This window comes from Ceratotherium simum, chromosome 5, assembly GCF_057802395.1.
Source record: "Ceratotherium simum simum isolate JZ-2026a chromosome 5, ASM5780239v1, whole genome shotgun sequence".
In the NCBI taxonomy this organism is placed as follows: domain Eukaryota; kingdom Metazoa; phylum Chordata; class Mammalia; order Perissodactyla; family Rhinocerotidae; genus Ceratotherium; species Ceratotherium simum.
The window spans coordinates 36,587,113-36,600,679 of record NC_141904.1 but is presented as its reverse complement, the minus strand read 5'-3'; the positions used below and the strand labels follow the sequence as shown (position 1 = coordinate 36,600,679).

Sequence of the window (13,567 nt, the reverse complement as noted above, 5' to 3'; positions counted from 1 at the left end):
GTGGGAGAATGTGTGTCTCAGGATGGATGAAAAATGGTAGTTCAGCTCAGTTTAAAGACTATGGAAACTGAGAATTCAGAGGGACTAAGTTTCTTGCCCTAGGTCCACATCTTCTTATTTCAGTTGAAAATCACTTTACTAAACTACCATGCCTCACCAAAAGTGTCATAAGTTAACAATGTAATAATTATAAATATTTTTAATCATTTGAAGTAGTGACTCTCAATGTTCTATAAAATGGACAAACGTGCTACATCATGACTATACAAGGAGACTCTGTTCTGTGGGGGGTTGTGTGTATATAAAATATATATATATATAACAAAAAATTACATATCAACTTTGACCCCAAACTAATATTAGGTATAATAAACATTATTAAATGTTTATTTTTAGGTTTCACACCTTCAATTCAGAAAGGTTTTGGGGAGGTTTGGATATCGTGATGTTTGAACATGCTTGTTTTTTTCCTAACATTTTTCTGTCACAAGCCTAATTCAGAATTGTATCATTGATTGTACAGGTGACATTTCAAAAATAGCCTCTAATTCTCTTTTTTTTTTTGCTATTGGTGAGAGTGAATAAAAGCACCAGGAGGGAAATGAAGGTCAAATTAAGAGTTATCAGATAAACAGAGGAAGAAAGAGGAAACAGTGAGAGGTGCAGACTCCGTGGATATACAGAGTGTTTTATAGAACTAGAATAGATTTTTAGATCTTAAAAACTTTGTTCTAGGACACAAGTAGTTGAATTAGCAAGTATGACCACCCGTTATAAGCTTGACTGTTATTCTTCATTACTTTCTGTACTAAAACTTTCCCTTTGGTGTTGCCCCAGACTCAGTATAACATAGAAGTCAGCACTTTTTAAAGAAATAAAATTAATCATTAGTCTTAAGGCTCCACCTAAAAGTCTCTAGATAGATAGGAGCACTTGATAGTCTAGGTCCCACTATTCAGTCACCATATCAAAGTGGTAGATTTGTGATATTCCCCCACCCAAAATTGAATTGTTTAAATCTTTATATTTAATTTCTATTATTTAAAGTTAATGTTGTATTGTTTTTTAAATTATTTTCACTCAACAGTGTGATGCCATTAGTGTATTGGAGAAAGAACATGACTACAGAGATGAACATTTTGATTTTATTCAGTCACATGTTCGGAAGTTTTGTTTACAGTGTATCCTTTTAATACATTGATTGGTGCAATGACCTTACCTGTTAGTATTTTTTAAAGTAAAGGAATTAAATTGATGGACTTTAGAAATTCCATAAACTTTTTCCCTCTTACCTCTGGTTGGAAATTAAATTTTAGTTCCCAAATCATTTATATCTGGGTTTTTTGAGGTAAAAAATTAAGTATTGAAATATATAACTTTGCTATTTTTAAAGTACTATACTTAAGAAAAATAATTATCAGTCTTATGTGGAAAATTCTGATGAGTTGGCATTGTGAACATTTTGATTAAAAAGCATTATTCAGGGCCAGCCCTGGTAGCCCAGCAGTTAAGTTCAGCATGCTCCACTTTGGTGGCCCAGGTTCAGTTTCCAGGCACGGACCTACACTGCTCTGTTAGCAGCTATGCTGTGCTGGCAGCCCACATACTAAAAAACAAAGGAAGACAGGCACAGATGTTAGCTCAGGGCAAATCCTCCTCAGCAAAAAAAAAAAAAAAAAACAAAACAATATTCATTTAGAGGGTAGGTGGTGGGGCAAGATCAATATTTAGGTTTATGTGTTCTCTGTTTTTATTTATTTATTTATTTTTGGTGAGGAAGATTAGCTCTGAGCTAACATTATTGCCTATCTTCCTGTTTTTTTTGTTTTTCTTTGTTTTTTTTGTTTTTTTGCTTGAGGAAGATTAGCCTTGAGCTAACATCGGTGCCAGTCTTCCTCTATTTTGTATGTGGGTCGCCACCACAGCATGGCTTGATGAGTGGTGTAGGTCCACACTAGGGATCTGAACCCACAAACCTGGGCCACCGAAGCAGAGTGCCAGACTTAGCCACTATGCCATGGGACTGGCCCATGTGTGTTCTCATTTTTAATATGTTTAGTATGTTATCATCTACACATATAGTCCAACGCAGTGGTTTCAAAATCTGACTGTGCCCATCTAAGACTTACTGAATTGGAACATTCCAAGGTGAGGCTGGAGAATCTGTACTTTTAAAAAGCTTCCTGGGTGGTTTTGATCATCATAAGGTTAGAAAACCTATTATAAGGAATCTTGTCTGGTGTAGGTTGCAAGGATTAGATGAACTAATGAATAACATTTACGACTAAAAGAAGGATAAAATGAGGGTTGTAAGTGAATGCTTTTAAGAGACTTTACAGTTGAACACTTAGTCACAGTTTAAGTAAGTGCGCTGAGGAGAGCTGTACTCACCTACCCATCTTGGATCAGATATTTTGGATTTGCATTCCCCAACCAAAGCATTTGGAGTCTGAAAAGTGAAGAAATAGTATTAGAAGTAGATAGTAGTAATAAGTAATATACACATATTTATAGTGTCTGTAGTTTTTCATTTTCATTAATGGGCATTTAATTTAAGGACCACTTACAGAAAGCCTAGCTGAATACAATCACTTTTGACACTGGTAGTTCCCTTTCCCTTTTTCCTTCAATAGCTTTGTCCTCTCCGTGGCTCTTTCTCTTCTCATGTCACACAGTGGTTGAGCTGGGTTGAATTAAAGGGCATTTGTTTACATAATAGTCAAAAAGAAAAAAAGTGGGAGTAATTGAAGTAGGTGTCTGTAATCTTTTTTGTTATCTCTGAAGATTAGAAAATTTGAGAACAGTCTTTTTAAACATTTATTTAATGCTGTACTTAAAAATGTAAATACTATAGAAATGTAATCAGGAAGGAGACTGCCCACTAAAATAATTACAGACCTTTAGTAGAGCCGGTTGGTTTTTAAAAGAATACAGGATGTGAGAAGTCACTTCAGGATAGTGAGATGTGTGTGTGTCAGTGAGGGCAACAGTTCAAAATCATCTTTATTTTTAACTTTAAAAAAAATTAAATTGCAATGCAAGTTTTTCAGCTGTAGAAATCTTCCAAACTGTCATAAATTGGTTCTCATTATAAGGAAGATCATTAATGAAAAGTTCACACAATTAAGCTTTTATATTTCTACCAAGTTAAGTTTTATACTAAGTAGTATTTAGCTGTCGATACCACTTTTAGGTTCGTAAGCCTCAGTTCACGTCCTAAAAAATATGAATATCCCAGTTCAAAGTTAGACCATTCCCAGCATTTACTCATGGCCTAAGTCACCATCTCTCTCAGTACACAGTAGCCAGCTAGAGCATGCTCCTCAGCAGTGGTCAGAATTTCTGATAGCCGCTCTGACCACATCGTCTGTCAGTGGTCGTGTTGTCCCTTTTTCCACAGGCCTATCTTGGTCTTTTGACCCACTATATCTCTCGGACGAGGTCAAAATTAGGATCGGCTTAAAAAAAAAAAAATATATATTAACATCCCCTTTTTGTAAATTGGAAAAAAAAAAAAAAAATAGGATCGGCTTTAATTAACACATCTTCATGTGAGGTAGTGTTATCTCAGGTTTTGGTCATGAAATCTACTTTTGCCTTGGATCATTCCCGAAAGCTTCCTGATGGTGCCTATTGGTTCATCTTCTCTCATGGGTGAATGTCCTGAGCTTTGTCCCCAAAGTCCTAATTTTTGGGATTAGTAAAAACTAGAAGAGACACTAGTGCAAACTGTTTTTGTTGAAAAGGTAAACAAAACAGTTGTTGATAAATAATAGCCCTCCTTCATGAAGTTTAAGAAGATTAAAAATCAAAACAAATTGCCTCTTCATGTGCTTTAAATATAGAGGTAGTAATGGTGTCAGTATTACTGAATTTACCTTTACTTTCTTGGCTTAATGAGACTTTTGCTGTCTAAGTTAAGTCAGTTATGTAAAGATTATTTTATTTGCATTTTAGCCTGTATATAAGTATGTTATACTTCTGAAATTCCTGGTTACCATATAATATACCTTTGGAAATTATTTTTGAAACTAATATACTTGTAAATGTTAAGCTGAGAACATAGAATTTTATGGTACCTGTTCAAGGAATTTGTCCAAAAATTTCTTTAATAATATTATTCAGATGGTGCAGCACTTATTTACACTTCAGTAAAAGAAAACAAAAATATAGATTTAGTATATAAATACATTGTTCAGAAACTATATGGATTTCCCTACAAGATTCCTGCCGTTGTTGTGGAAAAAGATGCAGTAGTTATGTAAGTATGCTCTTAAATATTTTATTTTATTGTGTATTGTTGCTGCTATTTGATCATGAGTCATCATTTTCGGTTTTGAGATGAGACCAGTAGACCTTTCGATGATGAGTGGGTGAGACTGTTTCTAGATTGTTTTATTTATAACCTGCCTTATCCATTTATCATTGCTTTTAGGTTTACTGCTGGCCTGAGCCCTTTTCGAAAGGCCTTACCATTATAGCTAAATTATCTATTGGGTGCATATATTAGTGTATCTACTTACTCTTTAATTGGTTGTGATAAATAAAGGACTCAATGTATAATCTAGACATGCTTTTAAAAAGTTATCTGAATAAAATTGGGAGGTAATAATTAATTACCATCCTCCCCCATAAAAAACTGTAATAGCATTTTTTAAATCAGGAATATTAATAATAATTTCAAGTAGAAATTAGTAAACCATACCTTGAGCATTATAATAAAAAAGCTGAGGAGTTTTTCATAATTGGTCAAATTTAACTTCCTAGAAATGTTCCCTTTGATATGATCATGAAATGCTTGAGAATTTATCATGTGCATTTCTTTCCAGTCCAGCAGGATGGGATAATGATAAGAAAATAGGAATACTACATGAAAATTTTCAAACATTAAAAGCAGAAGATAATTTTGAAGACATTATAACTAAACCACCTGTCCGAAAGGTAACAGTTTTTAGTATATAGTCTCAATATTGAGGCTTTTAAACTGAGGAGGAATTCATAATTTAGAATTGTAGGTAGGAAGGTAAGAGAGCCCTTTTCTATAAGGGGGTTTCTAAGTGTGATTTGGGTGTTTCTGATGCACAATTCAAAATAAAGATGTTTTATCAAAATATAAATCAGCTATTCAGTTACTGATCGTTAGTTAGCCTTTAGCATATTTACATTAGCAAATATTAGTGCAGATTCCATTTTCTAATGGAAATCATGGATTAGCATGAGTGAATATGTAGATCTTGAATAATTTGAATACATAGAAGTTGTGAACTTTCCAACCTAGAGCTCAGCCAAAGCCAAGAAAACATTGCTAGAATAATTTTCTTAGCTTCTATGTATTGAGGCAGCTCTGGGATCTTCTCCACAGTAGTTACCCACACTAGCCAACAGCTATCCAGGAGTTTCCAGTTTCCTGTATTCAGTTTTAATCTTGACTGTTGCGTGTCATTCTTATGACTCTTAAATCAGGTTCCAGAATGTACTCTCCTTTCATATATCTTGATTTCATATGAAGCAGTATATGATGTTCTATAGTTAATATGTTTCTGAAAAGTTGTGTAAAAATGAGTGTTTCATAAAGTACTTCTCACTGACTTTTAATTTGGATGTGTTTTAGGAAAAAATAATTTTGATTTAACATATAATAAGACTCTTACTTAGGAATTCAGACATTTACATTGAGCATCTGTCTTCTGTTTGTGAGTACTTAGAAATAAGAAAAGTAGGGGCCCGCCCTGGTGGCACGGTGGTTAAGTGCACGCGCTCCATTACAGCGGCCGGGGTTCGCAGGTTCAGACCCCAGGCACGCACCAACACACCACTTGTCAAGCCATCCTGTGGTGGCGTCCCATATAAAGTAGAGGAAGATGGGCACGGATGTCAGCCCAGGGCCAGTTTTCCTCAGGAAAAAAAAGGAGCGGGCTGGCCCCATGGCTTAGCAGTTAAGTGCAGGCACTCCGCTACTGGCGGCCCGGATTCAGATCCTGGGCGCGCACCAACGCACCGCTTGTCCGGCCATGCTGAGGCCGCGTCCCACATATAGCAACCAGAAGGATGTGCAACTGTGACATACAACTATCTACTGGGGCTTTAGGGGAAAAAAAGGAGGAGGATTGGCAATAGATATTAGCTCAGAGCCGGTCTGCCTCAGCAAAAAGAGGAGGATTAGCATGAATGTTAGCTCAAGGGCTGATCTTCCTCACACAAAAAAAATAATAATAAAAAAAAAGAAAAAAAGGAGTATTGGCATCGGATGTTAGTTCAGGGCTGATCTTCCTCACAAAAACTAAAAAAAAAATAAAATAAAAAAAGAAACAAGAAAAGTAACATCAAATGAAGAATCAGTTGGTGTAGTGTTTAGTTCTTATGTCTATTAAAAGAAACGTGCACATCCAAAAGCAATTTTTCCCATTATCTCTTTTACCAACAAAATTGTGCTTTGTTTAAGTTGTCTTTTATTCATTCCACAAATATTATTGAGCACCAGCTCAGGCACTGATTAGGTATTAGGTGCTAAATAAGAGGGTGATGCAATAGTAAATCAGTACAGAAGCTATCTCTGGAGTGGTGATAAGTGCTATGGAAATAAAGGGTGAGGGGAGAGAACTGGGATGGGGGAAGGGATGCTGTTTTAGGAATGATTGGCGAATGTCTCTGATAGGAGGGGAGAATGTTGAAGGCAGAGGGAACAGAAAGTGCACAGCCCTGAGGTAGGAATGTGCAGAGGGGGCCAGAGAGGCTGGAAAAGAGCCATGAGGAGGGCCAGAGTGGTAGAAGATGAAAGGCAGGGTTAAGATCTTGTGGGGCCTTATCATTAGACTGCAGTCAAGACTTTGGATTGCATTCTGCGTGACATGGAAAGAGATTGGAGGGAGAGTTTGAGCCCAAGAGTGATGTAATCTGATTTAACCTTTTAAAAGAAGCAATCTGGGGGCTGGCCCGGTGGCACAGGCGGTTAAGTGTGTGCGCTCCGCTGCGGCGGCCCAGGGTTTGCCGGTTCGGATCCCGGGCGCACACCAACACACCGCTTGGCAAGCCGTGCTGTGGCGGCGTCCCATATAAAGTGGAGGAAGATGGGCATGGATGTTAGCTCAGGGGCAGTCTTCCTGCAAAAAGAGGAGGATTGGCAGATGTTAGCTCAGGGCCAATCTTCCTCACAAAAAAAAAAAAAGAAGCAATCTGGCTACTGGGTGGAAAATAGATGGGAGCGTGTCTTGTACTGAAAGGAGAAGCAGGAGACATTTGCTACTCTTTTTTCCTAATTATTCAGCAGATAGAAGAGCCACTATATTTTTATTTCAGGGAAACCAGGGACAAGTTGGTTTTTACTCAACTGGGATATTATTGGTGCTTTAAACACCTAACTATTGTTTAGTAGATTTTATAAGCTTGGTTAGTGTGCCTATGGCTCTAGGGTTGTGCTGTCCAATAGAGTAGCTCCTAGTCACATATGGCTTTTAAATATAAGTTAAGTAAAACTAAATAAAATAAAAAATTCAGTTCCTCAGTCACGCTAGCCACAATTCAAGTACTTAATAGCCACAGGTAGGTAGTGGCTACCATATTGAACAGCACAGAGATAGAACATTTCTATTATTGCAGATAGTTATGGGACAGCTCTGCCATAGGGGCTTGGGCAGGGCAGCTCACCCATGTAAATATAGGTAATGTTCATATTCTTGAAATTTTTTAAAAAATTAGTTTAATCTAAAGAGTGAGTTATTAATGGTTTTATCATAATATATTAGACTTACTCATTTATGCATTGCTCATTTCAGTTTGTGCATGAGAAGGAAATTGTGGCAGAAGATGACCAGGTGTTTCTGATGAAGCTACAGGTAAGAAATTACATCAGAAGCAGACTTAGTATAGTTAATGGGTAAACTGTTCCTATATATATTTTCTTTAAAAATACAGCAATACATGCTATGAATGTCTAACCTAGAATTCTTTGGTGTTTTTCAGTCTCTCTTAGCAAAGCAGCCACCAACTGCAGCTGGAAGGCCTGTGGTCAGTATTACAAATTTTGACAAAATTATTAAAATGCAGTGCATATTGTTTTAGTTCTTTTTTTTCTTAATCATGTACATGTCTCATATGGGTGTACTTTGATATAAACTTAAATTCAGAATTCTCCTGGAATTTGTGAGATTTTAAAAGATAGACTTCACTCCGTTTTAGAATATTTTAAATCATAAAGATCAATTTTGCAACGTTTGTTGTGCATCAGTTGCTGCGCTGAACCATTTATGTGTGTTATTTTATAAATCTTCACCATAGCCTTATGAGGCAGATACTATTATTTGCCCCATTTTGCAGATGAGGAAATGGGGGCTTCGGAGGACATTGTGGCATGCCTGAGATTATACAGCCGATGGGATGCAAGTCCAGATTGAAACAGAGATCTGACCCCCACACTTACTCATAACCACACCTCATTATTCAATATGTTCTTCTTTTTCCATTGAAGGGAAAATTAGTATTCTAAAATATGATGGGTATTTTCTAATAATGAGGACACAGTTGCTAAACATTTTTGTCAATGGCCTGTAGTGTGAAAGTACCAGTAGAACAGATGGGGGACAATTGCAGAGTAATTTCTTTTTATAATAGTAACTTTTGTGAAGTTGAAAGTTTCAGGTTTTTATAATTATGATTTTCCTATTTTTACATAGGATGCCTCACCAAGAGTCCCAGGAGGCTCCCCTCGAACACCAAATAGATCTGTGTCGTCCAATGTTGCCAGTGTGTCACCCATCCCTGCTGGGTCAAAAAAAATTGATCCAAACATGAAAGGTACATTTCTTTCTTGGAGAAAACAGCACAATACATTTTTACAATAGAAAGAAATCTACCTAGAATCCCAGCTTTTGCCATAGCTATTTTCATTTTTTTGCAATAGCTTCTAATCTTTGTCTCTATAGATATAATCTCAGAGTTAATCAAACTGTGAACCATTTTACAGTATAGTCTTAATATATCATTTGAATGATGTGAGCTTTATGAAAGCTTTGTGTTATATTTAATTATTCTCCTATGGTAGGTAATTGAAGAAATTCATATTTTTACTATAATAGGTTATCTGCGATTAACATAAAGAAAAAATTATATGCATAGTAGTTATTTTTGTAGGAATAATTGCCCTAAGTGGGATTAATAGGTCAGAGTTTGTACATTTTTATGTCTTTTGGTAATGTTTTTCAAATGGATTGTTCAGTTTACGTGTCATCAACATTAGGTGATGCAGTTTTGCTACAATCTAATCAGCATTCTTTAAATACTAACTAATAAGAACTTTTTCCCCTAGTATTTCCTTTCTGTTTATACATTTCTCTTCTGTGAATTGTTTGTTGCTCTCCTTTACCCATCTATCTCTTGGAACTTCTACTGGTTTCGTATAGGATTAGGTAACTTTTACAAATACTTGAGGCAAATATTTCTCAACAGTTATATTTTTGAAGAACCCCTTTCAAAAGGGACATATATTAGCATCTAACATCTGTTTTTTAAAATGCTTTTGGCCTTTTAAAAATAACGTTCTAATTTTTTAATAATCATCTTACACTCTTAAAGGTTGCTCATATTTTGTTTTATATATGGATAAATTAGAGAAAAAGTTACCCAGCCTCAAAAGATAAAACTGGACTTGTCTTTGTAATATACAGCTCTTAAATTTTAAGTCTATTATTTGTTTTCTGTGTGTGATTGCTATAATAATAATTTATAGAAAAATAACGTTTTGGATGAATTCTTTTCTTTTTTTTTTTTATAGCTGGAGCTACAAGTGAGGGTGTCTTGGCAAATTTCTTCAATAGTTTGCTGAGTAAAAAGACTGGCTCTCCAGGAGGCCCTGGTGTTGGTGGTGGTAGCCCTGGAGGTGGGGCTGGAGGTGGAAGCAGCGGTTTACCACCGTCCGCCAAAAAGTCAGGTACTTACCTGGAGCTTTTTTAAAAAAAAAACAAAACAGCTTTACTGAGATATTATTTACGTACCGTGAGGCTCACTCATTTAAAGTGTACAATTCAATAATTTTAGTATATTTAAAGAGTTGTGCAAACCATCGCCATAATCTAATTTTAGAACATTTTTGTCTCCCCAGAAAGAAACCTGGAACCTATTAGCAGTTACTCCTCTCCCCCCGCAGTCCCTCAGTCCTAGGCAGCCACTAAACTGCTTTCTGTCTCTGTGGATTTGCCTATCTGAAGATTTCATATAAATGGGATCATACAATAGACGCTTTCTTTACATACTGTTTTCTAGGTTCGTCCATGTTTTAGCATATATCAGTACTTCATTTCTTTTTGTTGCTTGTTAAAATGCCACTGTGTGGATATGCTACATTTTATTTCTCCATTCATTGGTTGATGGACATTTAGATTGTTTCCACTTTCTGGCTATTATGAATAACACTACTGTGAACATTTGTTTTTGTGTGGACAGATGTTTTCATTTCTCTTGGGTGTATTCCTAGGAGTGGAATTGCTGGGTCATGTGGTAACTATGTTTAACGCTACCAAAGTGTTTTCCAAAACGCTGCACCATTTTACATTCCTAACAGCAGGGTATGAGGGTCCCAGTTTCTCCACATCTTTGCCAACATTCGTTATTGTCCATCTTTTTGATTAGAGCCATCCTAGTGGCTGTGAAGTGGTATCTCATTGTGGTTTTGATTTGCATATCCTTGATGGCTGATGACGATGTGAATCTTTTCATGTATTTATTGACCATTTGTATTATCTTCTTGGGAGAAATGTCTGTTCAAATCATTTGCTCATTTTTAAATTGGGTTATTTGTTTTTTATTGTTGAGTTGTAAGTGTTCTTTATATATTCTGTTTACTAGACGCTTATCAGATATAGAATTTGCAAATGTTTTCTCCCATTGTGTGGTATCTTTTCACTTCCTTGATAGTGTCCTTTGAAGCACAAAAGTTTTGATTTTTTTTTTTTTTTTTTTTTTTTTGGTGAGGAAGATCAGCCCTGAGCTAACATCCATGCCAATCGTCCTCTTTTTTGCTGAGGAAGATTGGCCATGGGCTAACATCTGTGCCCATCTTCCTCCACTTTATATCGGACGCCACCACAGCATGACTTGATAAGCAGTGCATCGGTGCGCGCCTGGGATCCGAACCCAGGCTGCCAGCAGCTGAGCGCATGTACTTAACCACTGTGCCACGGGGCTGGCCCCAAAAGTTTTGAATTTTGATGAAGTTTAGTTTATTTTTCTTTTGTTGCTTGTGTAAATGCTGTTTAAACAGACTTTTAACCCATTCTCCTTTTTTAATCCCACCTTCTTGCCACCCTTTTCACCAATGCCTGCAGCTACCATTTTTTGAACCTTTTATAAGTTTCTGGGTATAAATTGAATGACTTCTTGGCTTTTCCCACTGCCAATTCAGAAGATTATGCTTTCTTAGAACTGCTAATTTAGTTACCACTCATTCATCTTTGCAGATTCCAAAATTTTGTTGCTATTTTCTGGTTTTTGTGTGTGTGTATGTGTGTGGAAGATCAGCCCTGAGCTAACATCTATTGCCAATCCTCCTCTTTTTTGCTGAGGAAGATTGGCCCTAGGCTAACATCCATGCCCATCTTCCTCTACTTTATATGGGACGCCGCCACAGCATGGCCTGACAAGCGGTGCATTGGTGCACGCCCAGGACCGAACCTGCAAAAGCCAGGCCACCGAAGCGGAGCGCATACACCTAACCACTACACCACGGGGCCGGCCCCCAGCTATTTTCTGTTTTACTGTTCTTACTGTCCTATGCCTTTTTTAAAAAGATCTTTATGAGGGCCGGCCCCGTGGTTTAGTGGTTGGGTGCGTGCCCTCCACTGCTGGCGGCCCGGGTTCGGATCCCGGGCGCGCACCAACGCACGGCTTCTCCGGCCATGCTGAGGCCGTGTCCCACATACAGCAACTAGAAGGATGTGCAGCTATGACATACAACTATCTACTGGGGCTTTGGGGGGAAAAAAATAAATAAAAATTTAAAAAAAGATCTTGGGCCGGCCCTGTGGCTTGGTGGTTAAGTGCGCGCGCTGCAATGCTGGTGGCCCGGGTTCGGATCCTGGGTGCGCATTGAGGCACCACTTCTCCGTCCATCCTGAGGCCGAGTCCCACATACAGCAACTAGAAGGATGTGCAGCTATGACATACAACTATCTACTGGGGCTTTGGGGGGAAGAAATAAAATAAATAAAATCTTTAAAAAAAGATCTTTATGAGATTAAATGATGGATGCTAGTTTTGCTTCCATTTGATAACAGACCCCACGATTTAAAATGAGGGCATTTCTTTTTAAATTAAAGATATTTATATAACTTAGTATGCTAGATAAAGTTAAAGCATTGGCGATTTTTAAATAAAGAGAGATTGGTGAAAAAGATAATTTGACTTATATCTAAATCTTGTTTCTTTTTCTTCAATGTAGGCCAGAAGCCCGTCCTATCAGATGTTCATGCGGAACTTGACAGAATTGCACGAAAACCAGTTACAGTTTCTTCTACAACACCTGCATCTCCTACGGAAGGAGAAGCTTCTTGAAGATACCAAATAAAGCCATTTATTCAGTTTTCTGGGATAATGTAAACTTGCCTCTGCCTTTTCCTTCAAAAGTGGAATTAGGGAGCTGGAGTGCTTTTTCAGATGGACTAAATTTATGTCTTTGTTGTGTGTGTGGTTGCCCATTTTCATAAAAGGGAGCTATATAGAAGAAAATTGTTCTACACTATGTAAGATTGCTGTTTACATTGCCACTTTGCATAAGGAAGTAATTTTGGATTTTGAAAAACTAAAAATTTATAGATCTGAAATACAGCCATCAGATCATATTCTAAAGGCTGTTTAAAACATATGGTTTAGGAAAGGGCAGCAAGTAATATGCTTTGGGCATTTGACTGACTTGGAAGTCCAAGCTTATTTTAGTTAAGACTTAAAATCATTTTTAAAAATTATGAGTTTTTCTGGAAAAGAAAAAATGATCAACGTCAGATTTTCCACACCAATGTCAATGTACCACCACACATGGAATATGCTGAGAAAACTATCAGATAGCATTTGATACACTAGTCATTGTCTCAATCCATGATCCTATACATTGTCATCAAAATACGATTTAGAAATATTGACCAAGATTTGTTTCCTTAACTGAGAAGAAAAGAAAGCACACTGCCTAAATGTGTGAAAGAAAAATGCAGAGGTTATTAAAATGTAAAGAGCTAACAGTCTTTGGATTTGTCTATATATATAGAGAGATGTATCTGCATCTTTCTCTCTCTCTATATATATATGGCTCTGCCTTAATATACCCCTTTTTTGTTTGTGACTTTCAACTGTAATCAGTTAATAAAGTATTTATTCTCTGCATTCAGGTTTAAATAACTTGTTGCATTCTATTTAAATTTGTATTTATCAGATAGTAAGATTTGTTAGTATTTTGAAGTGTTTGGTTTAATAGGATTATTAAGCATTCTGATCTTTCTTCTTTCCAAGAGACAAGTGAGTACATGAGATTCACTATCCTGTAAGTTTCGTTAAACTGGGAGTTTACCTTGATCAACACGTCTTCCCC

At 36.8% G+C, this 13,567-nt stretch overlaps 1 protein-coding gene across 1 annotated transcript in view; it reads left to right on the top strand.

Annotated features, from left to right (window-relative positions):
* Positions 1–13,362, top strand: part of DYNC1LI1 (dynein cytoplasmic 1 light intermediate chain 1) — a 36,312-nt gene extending 22,950 nt beyond the window's left edge. Inside the window, exons 6-13 of the mRNA XM_004419460.3 lie at positions 1,088–1,181; positions 4,126–4,261; positions 4,830–4,941; positions 7,773–7,832; positions 7,960–8,004; positions 8,670–8,790; positions 9,767–9,922; positions 12,428–13,362. Of these exons, the coding sequence (XP_004419517.1) occupies positions 1,088–1,181; positions 4,126–4,261; positions 4,830–4,941; positions 7,773–7,832; positions 7,960–8,004; positions 8,670–8,790; positions 9,767–9,922; positions 12,428–12,540 (837 nt within the window). The 3' untranslated portion in view covers positions 12,541–13,362. The remainder of the gene's footprint in view (positions 1–1,087; positions 1,182–4,125; positions 4,262–4,829; positions 4,942–7,772; positions 7,833–7,959; positions 8,005–8,669; positions 8,791–9,766; positions 9,923–12,427) is intronic.
* Positions 13,363–13,567: the final 205 nt, after the last annotated feature.